Raw genomic sequence first — 17144 nt, forward strand, 5'->3', positions numbered from 1 at the left:
TGAAAAGGAATAAAAGTTGTGGGAGTTTTACTGCCTCTAGTGTTCATTTCAACTGGAAACTGCAGCGATTCGTACATATAGGTACGTTTTTTGAGTTTCGCAGAAATGTAGGTAGAGGCACGTATTTCCAATGAGCCTGTGTTGCGATGAACTCAAGTGTGTTTCTGAAGAAGAGGCACGTCTGACCTGATGATGGCTGACTGGCCTTCAGCGGCTCTTCCTGTTCCACTGCCTCCACTTCCTGTGCCTCCAGGTACTGCTTCCTGTGTCCCAAATATCAGCAGAGTCAGAAATGGAGCAGTGTGGATTTCTTCCTTATAGACATTTACCATGGTAACTATGAAGTACCTGAGTTACTGAAGTTATTGCTCATACTGTAAAATAATAATTAATTAATTAATATGGTGGTGGTTCATTCATATTAATTACTGTAGCAACATGGTGAATATTATGATGATTGTCCAAAACATGGGTGATAAATAAATAAATACATATTTTGCACATAGTATAATATAACTGTATTATATTATGCATTCATATATCATTGTCAGGGTGAATGTCATTTTGCCTAATTATCCTCATTATCATTAACTAAAACTAAAACCATTAATAATAATTGTAGGTATACCTGAAGTGTTAACTGAAATAGAATAACATTTTTTATGTTTAATAGAAAAAATATTTTAATTGTGTTTTATTTTAACTAGTTGCCAGGGCGAAAATTGTAATTTTCATTTAATTTATCTTTAAGTACTAAAATTATGATAATGGAAATAAAAACGAATAAAAACTATATACACATCTTAAAAAAAAAAAAAAAAAAAAGACAAAATTACTAAAACTTTAACTAAAAATAAAATGAAAATATAAAAATACAAAACTAATTAAAAATATTTTTTAAAAATACGATAACAATTAAGATTGCATTGCATTTGCTTTGTAACAAATAATAATAATATTAATTCATATTAATTAATAAAAAATATTTAATCCACAAATTCTCATTAATTTAATTTGAAATAAATATGACAGAGATTTCTTCATGACATTCACCCAGCATATAAAAGAGAAATTATACTAAAATACATTTACATTTATGCTTTTGGCAGACACTTTTATCCAAATTGATTTACATTGAATTCAAGGTACATTTATAATAATAATAAAGAGTAAATAGAATTATAAATAATTAAAATTAATTAAATGTAAAAAAATAAATAAATAATATTTGGCAAAAAATAAAATGAAACCTAATTTGAGAAAAAGTAAGCATTGCGTTTGCATTGTAGCAATTAGAATATTAAACATTTACGTGAAATAAATATGAAACAAACAGTTTTTCATGACATTCACCCTGACAATAATATATGAATGCATAATATAATACATTTACATAATATGCATTTGGGAGATGTTTTTATCCAAAGTCACTTAGACTGCATTGAATGTATAATAATAATAGTGTTTTAATAATAACAGTACTCCTTGATTTCTGTCATACAGCAGCGTCACCTGTTGGGCGTTTAAAGTATTACAGCATCACAGGAGTCGCAGCGATCAGGTAAAGAGCGTCACACACACCTGAGTTTGTCTCGGCCCTGCAGCAGCTCTTTATAAATGATCTGTGTTTCAGCATCAGGATCTAACGGGTCGCTCCAGTCGCCCAGAGTCACGGCCGAATGAGTCCGACTGCAGCCCAATGCTGACACACACCCACACACACACACACGACCGTGAGTAATGCATCCTCCACTCTCTCTCCCCATCACATCTAATATTATTGATCATGACTGTGCAATGATAAAATACATGCAGCATTATTTTAATGTGCTTTACAGTCATGAGAAATAATGAAGCACTGCAACTGAAAACATCCATGAACATCTAACTGTGATCTAATCCGTCTGAGGTCACTGTTAAGTACCGTATCACACACACACACACACACACACACACACCTGTGCGGTTGGGCTGAAGGCAGCAGGTCCATTTGTTTCCTCGATGAGCTCCGGGGTGAAACGATGGCAGCATGTGTTCATTATAAATACTGACCTTCCTGATGGCCGACAGCCACTGATTGAGCTCATTTACATTCTGAAACACACACATAAACATTATTATTTCAGTGAAATTTAATGGAAACTATATATACTTTCTATTTACTCTATATGAATTTACACTTTTGTTCATTAAGATCAAGGATGCATTAAATTGATCAAAAGTGTCAGTAAAGACATTTATAATGCTACAAAAGTTTTCTATTTCAAATAAATGCTGTTCTTTTGAACTTTCTATTCATCTGTGAATCCTGAAAAATAAAATGCATCACAGTTTCCACAAAAATATTGTGCAGCACAACTGTTTTCAACATTGATAATAATCAGAAATGTTTGTTGATCAGTAAATCAGTATATTATTATGATTTCTGAAGATCATGTGACACTGAAGACTGCAGTAATGATGCTGAAAATACAGCTGCGCATCACAGGAATAAATTACATCTATACAGATATTCACAGCTACAGCTAATAATATTTCACATTTTACTGTATTTTTGATCAAATACATGCAGCCTGGGTGAGCAGAAGAGATATATAAAGGGTCTCCACCATTACTAAATCTCAACACATATTTTACTGAACATGAGAATGTTATTCCAGTTATTACTACAAAATGCATACAATTAACAGAATATTTAATGATTTTCTATTTCATGCAATTGCAGCTAAATTATTCGGTAAATTGGATTGGATGATGCATTATCATTGTGCAAATGCTGAACTCTGTAAATATGGTGCAGTAGAGCAGTAAATATGCTCTGTTCATAAGGAGGATCTTCCTCGAGTCAGTATAGTTTTTAGTGTGTGTGTTAATGTGTGTTACACTGAACTACAGCGTCAGTATAAGGTGATGTCATACTGTACGTGTGTGTGATCGGATACTGTATACTCTGTGTGTGCGTGAGTGTGTGTGAGTGAGTATGTGATGTGTGTGTGTGTGTGTGTGTGTTTCGTGTCACCTTGCACTGCAGGTATGTGGTGTGTAGTTGTCCGTCCGTGTCCTGTGTAATGACCTGCATGACGTTCTGGAGCTGAAAGGCATTTTCATCCACGCGCTCCACCGCACACACACACGCTATGGGAATAGAGGAGCGGACCTGCACACACACACACACACACACACACACTACAGTCTGAATGTGTCTGTGAACTCCAGGGTTAGACAGACAGTCGTATTGTTTCCTATAGTGCATGTGCTCTATATTAAGCATCTCTTTATTCAGATTGACACAAAAGAAAGAAAGAGTCGCGCACACACACACACACACACACACTCACTCACACACACACACACACACACACACACACACACTCACACACACACACTCAGAGGGAAGGAAAGTGTGTTGGAAAGTGTGTTGGACCACACACACACACACACACACACACTACAGTCTGAATGTGTCTGTGAACTCCAGGGTTAGACAGACAGTCGTATTGTTTCCTATAGTGCATGTGCTCTATATTAAGCATCTCTTTATTCAGATTGACACAAAAGAAAGAAAGAGTCGCGCACACACACACACACACACACACTCACTCACACACACACACACACACACACACACTCACACACACACACTCAGAGGGAAGGAAAGTGTGTTGGACCTGCCAGTCGGGGCTCTTGGCATACGACAGCGACTCTGAACTCAGCCAGAAATATCGTTTCTTAAAAGCGAAGCGTTTGAGCAGCTGAGGTCCTTCAGCTTTGTGTTTCTGCAGAAAACCTTCCTTCACGATGACTGACGGCAGAAACACAGCGCGCTGAGGAGCTTCACACACTGCAAAGAGACAAAACCAGAAACCAGATTATTACAGTAATCATTCAAATCTAAAATACACGTGCTTTAGGTTTGAATTACGATTTTTCCTAAGTGAATGCATGCATAGAAGATTGAAATGATTTAAAAATAAACACTGTAAATAATATAGAATATAATAAAATGTATAATTTTTCCCAAAATTCTGATGATTGAAATTAATTTATAAAATAAATAAAAAGCATATATGCAAGCATGAATGCATGCATAAATGATTGAAATGAAATATATATATAAAAATAAAAAGAGAATATAATGAAAGAAACAGAGAAACAACAATGACAAACTAGATTACAGTAATCATTTATATTTAAAATCCATTGCTTTAGGTTTTAATTATGATTTTTCCAACATGAATGCATGCATAAATGACTGAAATTAAAATAATATAAAATCTAAAATAAACAGTATAGAATATAATACAAATATATTTTTTACAACATGCAAGCATGCATAAATGTATAGAAAATCTTATAAAATAAACAATAAAGAATATAATAAAAGTTATGATTTTTCCAATACGAATGCATGCATAGATAGTTGAAATGAAAATTATATAAAAATAAATATTAAAATATACAATAGAATATAATAAGTTATGACTTTTCCAAAGTGAATGCATGCATAAATGATTGAAATGAAAACAATAAAATAAATAAACAATATAGTATATAATAAAAATTATTTTTTTTCTTAAATGAATGCATACATAAATGATTGAAATGAAAATGATGAAAATAAATAAACAATATAGAATATAATAAAAAATGAAATTTTTCCAAAATGAATGCATGCATAAATGATTGAAATGAAAATTATATAAAAATAAATGTAAAATAAACAATATAGAATATAATAAAAATGCACAGAGAGAGACAATGATAAACTATATTATTACAGTAATAATTTCTATCCAGTCAGTCTATTGGTTTAATATCAGATAGAGTGCATTGAATGCAGTGGCTGGAGTTTGTTGTGCAGCGCTGCAGTGAGGACAGCAGGTGGCGCTCTGGACTACAGTCAGTCAGACACACAGAGGCTCATATTTCACTTGGATTACAGTCAAACAGACTACAGTAAAGCTTCAGAGTCTGGATGTACTGTACTGATGTTTGTTTCTCAGGCGTTTAACTGATCAAACACACACAGACGCTGTGGAGTGAATGAGATAAGAGTGTAAGAGCTGCAGGTGTGACTGTTATTATACTCCGTGTGTAATGTATTCACACATGCATTAAATATTAAAACAGTGTTTGACAGAACGTGTACAGCACGGTGTCAGAGTAGATATGGCTATGTGATCTCTCAGTCAACCTTCACACACACACACCTGCTCTTAATCATTGTCTTTTGCATTATTTTTGCTATTTTTTGCGATCAACTTTATTAAATTTGTAAAATGTACACCGTATATGCACCATAACATACCTGCATATTTACGCATTTTAATACAAAGAAAAACTACATACATCCTTAGAGAACAAATGAAGAAATATAAAACAATTATAAAAAATAAAATAATTTATTTTATATATATATATATATATATATATGTGTAAAATAAACTGTAAAAATTAAAAAGAAATGTAGCCTACATTAAATTTATTTTACAATAAAATAAATAAATAATAATAAAATTAAAATAACAATTAATAGTGTGTGTATATATATATATATATATATATATACACTGTATATATACAAATATCAGAATATAAACTTTCACAGTTACAAAAAATATATATTATCTCTCTCTCTCTCTCTCTCTCTCTCTATATATATATTTAGTAAATAGTATATTTCATATAAATTTCACAATATAAACTTTCACAAAATCACAAGTCACACACATCAAATAATTTCCATTACTGTAATTACAGGCTGGTCATTGTTATTTTTTAGTATCATTCATATTTTTTATTAAGTTATAGATTTATTTATTTTAGTACTTAAACTAAAACTAAATGAAAATGAGAAACGTTGCCTTAGCAATTAGCTGAAATTAAATTTATATGTGTGTGTGTATATGTATATATATATATATATATATATATATATATATATATATATATATATTAGTGCTATCAAACGAGTAATCGCATCCAAAATAAAAGTTTTTGTTTACATAATATATGTATGTGTGTACTGTGTATATTTATTATGTATATATAAATACACACACATACAGTATATATTTTGAAAATATATACATGTATATATTTATATTAATATAATTTATATTATATATAAATATTTTTATTATATAAACATAACACTTTTTTCTTAAATATATACATGCATGTGTGTGTATTTATATAGACATAATAAATATATACAGTACACTCATATGTTAGGTAAACAAAAACTTTTATTTTGGATGCGATTAATCGTTTGACAGCACTAATATATATATATATTTGTTATATGATATATATATAACATGTAGGGCCGGGACTTTAACGCGTTAATTTAGATTAATTAATTACACAAAAATAACGCGTTAATTTTTTTTTAACGCATTTTAATCGCACTTATTTTTGCACCGCGGAACGTCACTGGATGAGTTTCGGCGGACCGATTATACTGGAGCACCAACTAGCGTTCAGAATTCCAAGAACGCAAAGAACGGACTTGCGTTCTCGTGGAGACCGGTCTTGCCAAGCTTCCTTGGAAGAACGAACTCGGAAGGACGCGAGAACACAGAACGCACACTTATGAGAGTAGGCCCTTTTCACATGACGTCACTCAACGTCCGTTTTGAGTCGAAGCAGGGTATTTTTACTTCCGCCCGCATAGTAAAGCGCTATCGCTACCAGTATGGAGTTCAACCAGACACTTATACGTCTGCCACAAATACGATTAAAGGGTGACTGCAGCTTTCTACTCTCGTCCTCATTCAAGACGAGGCGTCTGGCATCTCAAATGAACTTACCGAATATATCAGCGAGATTTGCCGCTTGAAGTCGAGGGAGGAGTTATGAACGGAGAAGTTGTACTTTCTGATTTCCGCGACTCTTGCGCAGTGTTTGCTGTCTTTATTTCTGTTAGATATATTTGTCAAATACGTTTTAGATATTTGCATGTGGTAACAGAAAGACTATACATTCAATAATTTATGTACTGCTTAATACAGCGTCTGTGTGTACAAGAATATTCAACATAAGCCTGTACTATTTAAATATCAATAAAATGGGGTCTATATTTTTCCACTTTATTTTGATAAACATGACACAATTTAATTAATAAATAAATAAATGTGTCATTCTATGGACATGTCCATTTTTCTGTCCCTAGCCTTTACAGAAATATTACACTTGAATATATAAAAATAATTATTTTTATTTTACAATGAAACAATGTTATTTGAACAGTTACACCTTCTTGAGCCATCAATGTGGCAATATTTGTTTTTAAATTAATTATAAAGAATTCCAAGCACCACAAAACTGCTTGTAACTTACTGCATTCCTGCTTAACTGACCGCATAGTCTCAGCATAAGAAACGGCCAATGAACAATAAATTTATTAAAACATTTCATACTATTATAGATATTACTTTCATATAATTGTATTGTTTTATTTTACAGCGTTATATGTTTTATTGTTAAGATTCATTTTAATATGCCAATAAAAATGCAGACTTTCTCCGGGTCTTATAACTTTATTAAAATTAACCAAAACAAAACGATAAATGTTTACTTTCAACTTGAAGAGCCGTTAAGTATTTGTGAGAGCGACTTTAAAGCTTACAGGCTTCCGTACACTGGCCGCCCACAGCGTTTTCTGGGATTTCTAACGGCTCGATTCTCTCAAGTCTGCACTCGATGCATCCTCAGTTTCAAGAACATATGCGGGCACTTTCATGCATCCTCTATACTTGCGTTCCTGAGAATTGGAACTGAACTTCGACGGTTAATGATGGCGTAGAACGAGAACACAAGGACGCAAGATCGCTGAAGAATGCACATTGAGAAACAGCCAAAAACAAACCACAGTGAACATGGACAAAGAAGCTGATGAGACCGCTTTGGTTGGCCCTGTGGATGGGAAATTTAAAAATCCATATAAAAAAACTTACTTCTCACTGTTCTCAGGTCAAATATTTATATGCGATTAAAATGCGATTAATTTCGATTAATTAATTACAAAGCCTCTAATTAATTAGATTAATTTTTTTAATCGAGTCCCGGCCCTAATAACATGATGATAACCCTGGTTCAGTATATTTAGTAAACAGTCTTTATAATTAATTGTCTCTCTTAGTCTGTCGTCATAGTAATAAGTTGCTGTGATATTTGTGGTCAGTCGTCATGGCAACTCACCGTTGTCGTGATCGATGTCTACGAGTTTGTCCAGGAAATCTTTGACGGATGCCACGCTGCAAAGGATGATGGGATGCAGAGGGGTCATCCACTGCTCCTTCCCATGACCCAGCTGAAGGCCCAGATTCCCCACGCTCTGCAGAGCCTGAGAGAGGTGTGAGTGGGTGAGTGAAGATCACTGCCTGTTTGAACATCCTAGTGCTTCAGAGTTGATCGTGTGCAGATAGTAACCCTCATTCTGTGACTCTCCCCGCAGTCCCAGTATTCAGTCAGTTCCTCTTGTGTTTTTAAAGTGCAATCGAAGTTTTGTCATGTTTCCGCATTTAAAATTCAACAACCATCCTTTATTTTAAATGCAAACTATGACAATATTGATTCCTAAACTAACTCCTTAAAAATCCCACAAAATGCACTGATAAATGCATGTTAATTTCCTGAGTTTGTATTATTTAGAAGACGACAACAAATATGTAAACATGTTTGGTTGGTAAAATAAATGTTGTAAATTCAAATCAGAGCGTCTTCCTTGTCTGGAATGGATGTATTCTTAAGTCTATAAGGTAACAATAATATAATAAGATAACCTTGTTTGAAATGGGTTTGGCTAAAAGAAAATGTTGGTTTCGTCTATACTACTAGCGCAGTGGTGGGCCGTCAGGGGAAGCTGGCCCTATAAAAAATAAAATTGTGTGAAAATTTTTTTTATTGATTATTTAGGTATGATTTTCATTTGTGTAATGTCCACTAAATTGCCTATGATTAGTTTAGTTGAGGTTGAACTGGAATATCCTACATAAACAAAGTCAGAGGCCAGCTCTACAGATAGTGCTACCCTTTTATTGAAAGACGTCACATCTGATTTGTTAAGAGCATTAGTGACAGAATCATCAGCCAATCAAATTTTGACGTTCAATGACAGCCCGCCCTCTGGGTCCAGCTACGTGCCCAGTGCTACCCCCAGCGTTAGACCGCTCCTTTAATCAGGGATTTCCAAGGTACGAACATGAAAGTAAACGAAAAGAAAATGACAGCTGCAGTCATCGGCGCCTACACCACATCTTGTTGCCAATCTACTAAAATTGTCTTTTTCAAAGCGCTCTTTTGCAGACAAAAGAGAATAACTGAGAAAGGAAGACCTACACCCAAAGTGGTTTTATGCGCCATTTCAACGATTGCAACTATGAGTGACTAACAGCTAGCACCGAAGTTATTTTGTTGGCTGTGTTTACTTTTAAATCCGAGTAAAGGGGCATGGAATGACAGACCCATGGACTTTATTTACAAGTGACAGGTGAGTGCTTTATTATTTGATGAGTATTGTATCATGCACAATGTTATGGAGGTGTAGGTGGTGTTGATAATACTGTGGTGTGGTGTGTGTGTGTCCAGAGTTTGTACAGTTTTGCTGCTTTGGGCGCGTCGTCATTTTAGAGTGATATGAATGTGCATAGTGACCTGTGTATTGGCCGATTACTTTTACTGACCATGTAGGGAAATTTACTCTGCATTTAACCCACCCCAATCTAGCCTACTATTAAAAGAGTTGATCAGCCGTCATTGTTTGTTGAGAGCCTGTGTGCGGCATAATCTGTGCATTATATGCATATAGCTGTGTTAGCTGTAACAGAGATGTGTAAGATGTGTACATGTAGTTTACAGTTGCTTACTGAAGGCCCTGACTAAAACCCCACGGTATGCCACTGCTACTAGGTACTTATACTATATTGACTGGGTTAAATAGAATTACTAATAAGAGACTAAAGTGCAATTTTCATTGACTAAAACTAGACGAAAATAGTCATGGATAATTCTGACTAAAACAAGACTAAAATGCTCAGACTTTTAGTTGACTGAAACTTGACTAGACTAAAAAGAGTATGAACGTGACTAAAACGAATAAAAACTAAAATGACAGCTTCACACAAAGACTAGACTAAAACTAAAATTAAAACAGGCCGCCAAAAACTAGTAATAAAGCAGTGTAATAATAACACTAGTAATAACGAATGCCCAACTTAAAAGCAGGAGCTTCCCAGGTGCATTTACTGGGAGGGCATTTTCATTTAAGAGAGCATTTACGGGTCAATTGCACATATGATTACTTTTCTAAAGCTGAATTTACGATGTGAATGTGCAACATACCTTAGCGAGCAGCAGCAGCGTTCTGCTGGTCCTGGTGTCTGCGTGGTGGTCTCTCAGCTGGAAGAGTTTGGGCGTCAGAATCGCAGGAGCAAACAGACGCAGGAAGAAAAAGCCACTGATGGCCAAGTACTTCACATCCTACAAGACACAAACCGTGAGTAAAACCATACCATCATCATCATCATCATTATCATCATCAGGTCCTCACCTCGTTCTCAGGTTCTGGAAACTGTTCCTCCACGCGTTTATGGAGCTGTTTGAAGACAACTCTCATCACAGGAGGACACTGGGAGACAGAGCTGACGATGGCCTCCATGATGCTGCTCAGATACGTCTGCAGGAGCCCCACGCTGCTCTCCCTGACCTCAGCCTCTGACGCCGAGCCTTTAAACGAGATACGCCTGCAGAGAGAGCGCGTCAGTATAATTTTACATCAAAAATGATCATAATTTAGAAATAACAGGCTATTTTCTATCCTGATTTTAGCCTCTGATTTGAAGGCTCTATTGGAAGGGGCGTGCCTGCTGTGGGCCGTCAACGGAAACGCCCACTGATCTGATTGGCTGATCTTTGCATATGAAATGAGCATTACTTTACATCTCACTAATGCTCCAGTAGGCCGGGCTGAAGGCATGATGATGTAGAAGTAGGTGTTGATCTGATTCTGCAGAGGCAAGCTTTTGTTCAAGTTCAAGTTCAGTTAAATTTCTAGAGCACATTTATGCACGAGACAAGGCCGACCAAAGTGCTGCACAACAAACAATAATATATAACGAGGAGAAAATTAGTAAACAAATTAAAACCCTCCAGGGACCAATACAACAACAAAATCAGATTAAAACCATTCAAAAGCACACATTACTACATGTTAAAAGCCAGAGAGAAAATATGTGTTTTAAGATATGACTTGAACTCAGATAACATGGAAGCCATTCTGATGTGAACTGGTAAGTTGAGGGTGGACCAGCCACTTCAAATGCTCTAGATCTCCTGGTTTTTAAGCAGTTCTAGGGGTCTGGAGGAGAAGTTTGCCCTCTGATCTTAGTCCCCTCGCCGGAGTGTAGGGGTGGAGTAAATCAGAAAAATAAGATGGTGCTTGATTGTTAAGTGATTTATAGACAAGTAGCAAGATTTTAAACTCAATTCGATAGTGAACTGGCAGCCAATGCAAAGATCGCAAGAGGGGAGTGGCATGATAAAACTTTTACACCCCTGCAAGAATCTAGCTGCCGAATTTTGAACTACTTGTAACCGCGAGATTTGAGACTTTGATATACCAAAGTAGAGGGAGTTGCAATAATCCAGCCGAGACGTAATAAAGGCATGGATAGCAACCTCTAGAGAGCTTTTTGAGAGAAATTACTTGATTTTAGAAAGAGAACAAAGATGGAAAAAAATAGAACATACTACAGCACTAATTTGTTTATCAAATTTTAAGAAATGATCAAACACCACACCCAGATTCCGAACATGGGGAGAGATAAAGGAATTTAAGTTCCCGAGGTTGGGTTGAATACTTGCCCCATGTTCGGATGGACTGAAAACAATAACTTCGGTTTTATCTGGGTTCAAGAACAGAAAGTTATTAGAAAGCCATGATTTGACATCAGCAAGACAAGCAGTAAGAGTATCACTGGCAAAATTAGTTTCCTTAGTCAAAGGCAAGTAAATTTGTAGATCATCGGCGTAACAGTGAAAAGAGATGCTGTGTTTTCTGAAAATAGAGCCCAGAGGAAGAAGATAAAGAGAGAAGAGTGCGGGAGATAAGATAGAACCCTGAGGAACTCCACAGGTTAGGTTGCCTGGGGTCGAGAGAAAACTTCCAGTTTTTACCACAAATCTCCTATTTGTTATGAATGATTTAAACCAGTTTACCCCCCCGCCCAGTCCCACATGAGACGCCAAATGAGAATCTCGTGGTCAACAGTATCGAAGGCAGATGACATCACTAATACAGCAGAAGCACCAGAGTCAGTAGTCATTAAAATATCCTTTAAAACTCTTACATAGGCAGTTTCAGTCCAGTGAAGTGATATGAACCCAGATTGAAATTTTTCAAAAATGTGATTATCATTTAAAAGAATTTGTAGGAGCACAATTTTTTTTCCATTACTTTTGAGATAAACGGTAAGGTGGATATATATAGGCCGGTAGTTTTCTAAAACAGAGGCATCAAGAGAGGGCTTCTTGAGAACGGGGTAACCGTGGCCATTTTCAGGTCGTCCGGAATAGACCCGATTTCAAACATTTATTCAACAGTGATACCAGCCCCGGACCCACGGTATCAATAATTTGCCTCAAAAAGCAGGGGTGTATTAAATCAACGGGACAGAAAGAGGGCTTTAATTTTGTGATCACCTCCTTGACTGTTTGTAAAGATACCAGGTTGAATATTGTCCAGGGAGATGTTGGATTTGTAGGTGGCAACTCAACGTAATCTGTTACCTGTATCTGAGCCCTCAAATTTGTAACTTTAGCCCTATTCGCACGGGATTAGTATTACCTAGGGACCATGTGTGATTTTGAAATTACCCCCCCACATCTGAATTTCATGTGGTGCTTTCACACAGGATAAGCGAAGCCTGTGATTTTACTCAAAATTACTGACTTATCTCCCGGATACCCAGATGTCAAGGCTTTGAGAGTCCCGTTCTATGGTCCAATTAGATGGATAAAAAAAACAAATATAGTTTTGTGCCCCTTGTCATTTATATTTCACCAAGTTAAAATAATATCTCAAGCTTTATGCTTGATTTATTTGTAATACATTAAACCTTTTCAGCTTTCTCTTTCTCTTTCTAAAAAGGCGCACAGGAAACAAAAACCTTGAAAAATTATATACGACCCGCCAAATGCTGGCCAAATCACAGAGATGCCGATTCGCACGGGACTAAAATTATCACAGGACCTCGGTGTTCGGCGAAATATGGTAGGTCATTTGCAGGGGAATTTTTACTTTACAAATTACAGACATGGCCGATTCGCACAGGATTAAGATCACAGACAACCTCCACAATTATTACAAATGACTGGAGGTCACCAGGTAATACTAATCCCGTGCTAATAGGGCTTTTGTCACAGAAGTGTCTCAAGAAGTCCTTAGAAAGCGCAAAGGAAGGCTTTAAAAAATAATTAGTAGGAAGATTTAAAGCAGAGTTAATAACAGAGAAAAGTTAATAACAGAGAAAAGTATTTTAGGTGTACAGTGAAGCTTTTCAATAAGATTTGATAAATAGGAGTTCTTGGCTTTCTTTACAGCTATCTGATATAAGGACAAACAATTCTTGAGGATATCAAAAGAGATTTGCAGTTTGCCTTTTTTTCCATTTTCTTTCCGCTTTTCTGCAGGATTGTCTCAGGGAATGAATGTTATTATCAATCCAAGGTTCTAATTTGGGTTTTAGTTTAAAACACTTAAGAGGTGCAATGGAATTTAATAAGTCTGTCCAAACAGTATTTAAAGAGTTGAAATGGTGTTCAGCATCAAGATCAGCGAGTGACGACTCAACCGACAGTGAAGAGTTTACTTTATTGTAAAGCTCAGTGAAATCCTTGCAAAAATGCGGCAAGTATACACGAGTTTGTCTTGTATCAGAAGCTGTCGCCTGGGGAATCTCAGGAAGACACATCATAAACACAATGGGAAAGTGGTCGGATATGAGGGATTCAATCACTTCAACGTCCATTATAGACAGACCAAAAGTCAATATTAAGTCCAAAGTGTGTCCTAGAAGATGTGTAGGACGGCTAACCCATTGCAGCAAATTAAAAGAGTCAATGGTGTTCAGTAATTCTGTGGATAACTGTTTAGAGGGGCAACACACATGGACACTGAAGTCACCAACTAAAAGAAACCAGTCGTGTTTAGTAACCAGGTCCCCTATGAAAAATTCTGCTATAAAACCATTTACTAAGTGAGGTGGCCGATATATCAAAGCTAAGACAATTGGTTCAGACCAGTCAAGCCAATCCTCCTCCCCTACCAATAGGTCGGGGAGCATCGTAGAAACAGTAATCAGCTGAAACAAGTTCAGAATAGGGGCTTAAGTCTGCTTTCTTCACCCACGTTTCAGTAATGAACAGGAAGTCCAGACTGTGAGAGGACATAAAATCCTTGAGAATGTAGGTCTTGTTAACCAGAGAATGAGTGTTGATCAGCGCCATTTTTGGAGAATGCAGTGTTTCGTGAGACCGGGGTTTTACTCACGGATCGAAGATTAGCAACCAACAGCAGGACAAAACAGAAAACGTAGGTGAGAGCAGAAAGTGGCTTGCCATGGAAAATCCCACATTATGGCCATGATGTCATAATGTGACAAAATCTGAAACGAGTCGTTTTCTGAGCTTGGGTTCAATAAAAGCTGTTTTTGGACTAACAAGGAAGTTTTGAGTTCTGAGGATGTTTTTTATAGTACAATGACAATGAAAACTTGATTTCTCAATTCATGACCCCTTTAAATATTACCCAGCTGCATCAATGAGCAAGTCATTGACATTTTTTTTAAGCAAACGTGCCTCCTTTCTATGCAACACAAGGCTGATTATAGAATGTAAACTCCAGTGCAATTTGTAGGGATTCACTAAGAATGAGATGTTTTAGCTTTCGTATTAATTTTAGTAATTTTTGATGACATATTGACATCATATTTCTCTCTCAGTATCTGTCTGCTTACTGTTGCAGCTTTATGCATATTTACAATTGGAAACAACTGGAATTCTAGATGGCACACGTGTTGTGATGTTGATGTGACCCGTGGCGACAACGAGTCTGCTGTCAATGGTAAGGAATGATTTTTTTTATATGCAGTTCTGCAATAATATTAAGGTATTATGTAAGAGTTTATAGACAAGAAGAACTGGAAAGATAATTCATATTTCATGTTTTATATTCTATGCAAAAATAATTATTTTCTAACATGAGTGCACAGATAAATGATTGAAATGAAAATGATATAAAATAAACAATATACAATTAATAAAAAATATGATTTTTCCAACATGAATGCATGCATAAATGACTGAAATGGAAATCAATCAATGTAAAATAATATGTAATGTAATTGTCACGGTTCACACACGCAGGAGGATACACGAGGATGTAAACTCAAATAATACTTTTTAATGACTCCAAACAAGGCAAGGCAGGGACACAGACAGGAACACCGGGGAGTAACGAGTAGACCAGACGAAACCAAACTGAATACGCAGGAACTTAAATAAACAGGCTAATGACTAAAACACAGTTGGACAGAATAAACTAATAATCACACTAAACGAGGACAGGAAACAAACCAAATAAGGAAACATGAGGTGGGAACACATGACCGACGACAGAGGACTGACAGTAATAAGAACTGGGATTAATAAATGACTGAATTGAAAATTATATAAAAAATAAACAATATACATTATAATAAAAATATGATTTTTACATGCATGAATTAACGCATGCATACAGTAAATTACTGAAAAGGGAAATTATATAAAAATAAATGTAGAAAACAATATAGAATATAATAAATATAATTTTTTACAGGCATCCTGTAAATGACTGAAATTAAAATGATGTAAAATAAATTAGAATTTTAAAATAAAATAAAAATAAACAATGCAGAATATAATTGTTTGCATGAATCATAAATGCATAAATGATTGAAATAAAAATTCACTAAGAATGAGATGTTTTAGCTTTTTTATTTTTATTTCAGTACATCAAGTTTAAATAAAAATGAGAAATGTTGCCTTGGAAACAAAGACGTTCAAGTTTTAAAAATAAATATTACTTTATTTCAGTTACTGTAACATTTATTTCATTTATTATTATTATTATTTTATTAGTTTTAGTTGACTATAATAACCCTGTTTCCACCCAATTTATTTTGAGCATGTTGCTATGCGGTTGCTACGGTGTTCTGGGAGTTTTTTTTTATGATAATTGACTTAAGGCAAGGCACCACAGGCAAAATCATTGTGTTTTCATGCACTGGTCAATTTTGAGATTTTGGGCTATTTATTAAATATTACCCAGCTGCATCAATGAGCATGTCATTGTGATTTTTTTTTCTATGCAAATGAGGCTCATTATAGTAAAACTCCAGAGCGATTAACACGCTGCTCTTAACGCCCACTGAAGCAGACAGTAAGGAGGTTTATTTAAAAGACCTTTTAGTTTTTTTTTACCTAGTGCATCTAAATGATCCTGCTCGCTTGTTTCCATAAATAGGAAACAACTGCACCATGCAAATTGCGAGCGGCACTAATTTTGTAAGCATGTTTGTGTCATTACTTGATTTGCTAATTTCTTTATTGAATTGTGTGCTAAAATCTCATTCTTAGTGAATCCCCTGCTTGTTTGAGACATTTATTAGCAAGCAAACAAGATATTATTGCGCTTACTTGTATTGTGATTATTGTTATCATTGGGTTCACATAAAAATGTATGAATATACACTACTGTTCAAATGTTTGGGGTCAGAAAGAATACTTTTATTCATCAAGGATGCATCGAATTGAAAATATTTCTATTTCAAACAAATTCTGTTCTTTTGAACTTTATATTCAAAGCATCCTGAAAAATAAAATGTATCACAGTTAATAATGATAGAGTAATGATGCTGAAAATTCAGCTTTAATCACGGCAATAAATGACATTTTACAATATATTCACATAGAAAACAGCTATTCTGAATATTAATGTTTTTCCTGTATTTTAACCAAATAAATGCAGCCTTGGTGAGCAGAAGAGACTTCTTTCAAAAACATTAAGAAATCGGTGGTGTATACATAAAGAGTTGTACATT

At 35.2% G+C, this 17144-nt stretch overlaps 2 protein-coding genes across 2 annotated transcripts in view; one reads left to right on the forward strand and one right to left on the reverse strand.

The window, feature by feature from the left end:
* Window positions 1-17144, forward strand: part of LOC306848635 (synaptic plasticity regulator PANTS-like) — an 806624-nt gene that overhangs the window by 538998 nt on the left and 250482 nt on the right. The gene's annotated exons all lie outside the window — the stretch shown is intronic.
* The window catches only part of rasal1 (RAS protein activator like 1), a gene marked incomplete at both ends in the record, with an annotated part of 47401 nt that overhangs the window by 1189 nt on the left and 29068 nt on the right, over window positions 1-17144 (reverse strand). Inside the window, 8 exons of the mRNA XM_079382566.1 lie at window positions 187-263; window positions 1582-1702; window positions 1959-2094; window positions 3020-3157; window positions 3669-3841; window positions 8203-8347; window positions 10345-10482; window positions 10553-10745. Coding sequence (XP_079238692.1) covers window positions 187-263; window positions 1582-1702; window positions 1959-2094; window positions 3020-3157; window positions 3669-3841; window positions 8203-8347; window positions 10345-10482; window positions 10553-10745 — 1121 coding nt within the window. The remainder of the gene's footprint in view (window positions 1-186; window positions 264-1581; window positions 1703-1958; window positions 2095-3019; window positions 3158-3668; window positions 3842-8202; window positions 8348-10344; window positions 10483-10552; window positions 10746-17144) is intronic.

This window comes from Barbus barbus, assembly GCF_936440315.1.
Source record: "Barbus barbus genome assembly, chromosome: 28".
NCBI classification, from domain to species: Eukaryota; Metazoa; Chordata; class Actinopteri; order Cypriniformes; family Cyprinidae; genus Barbus; species Barbus barbus.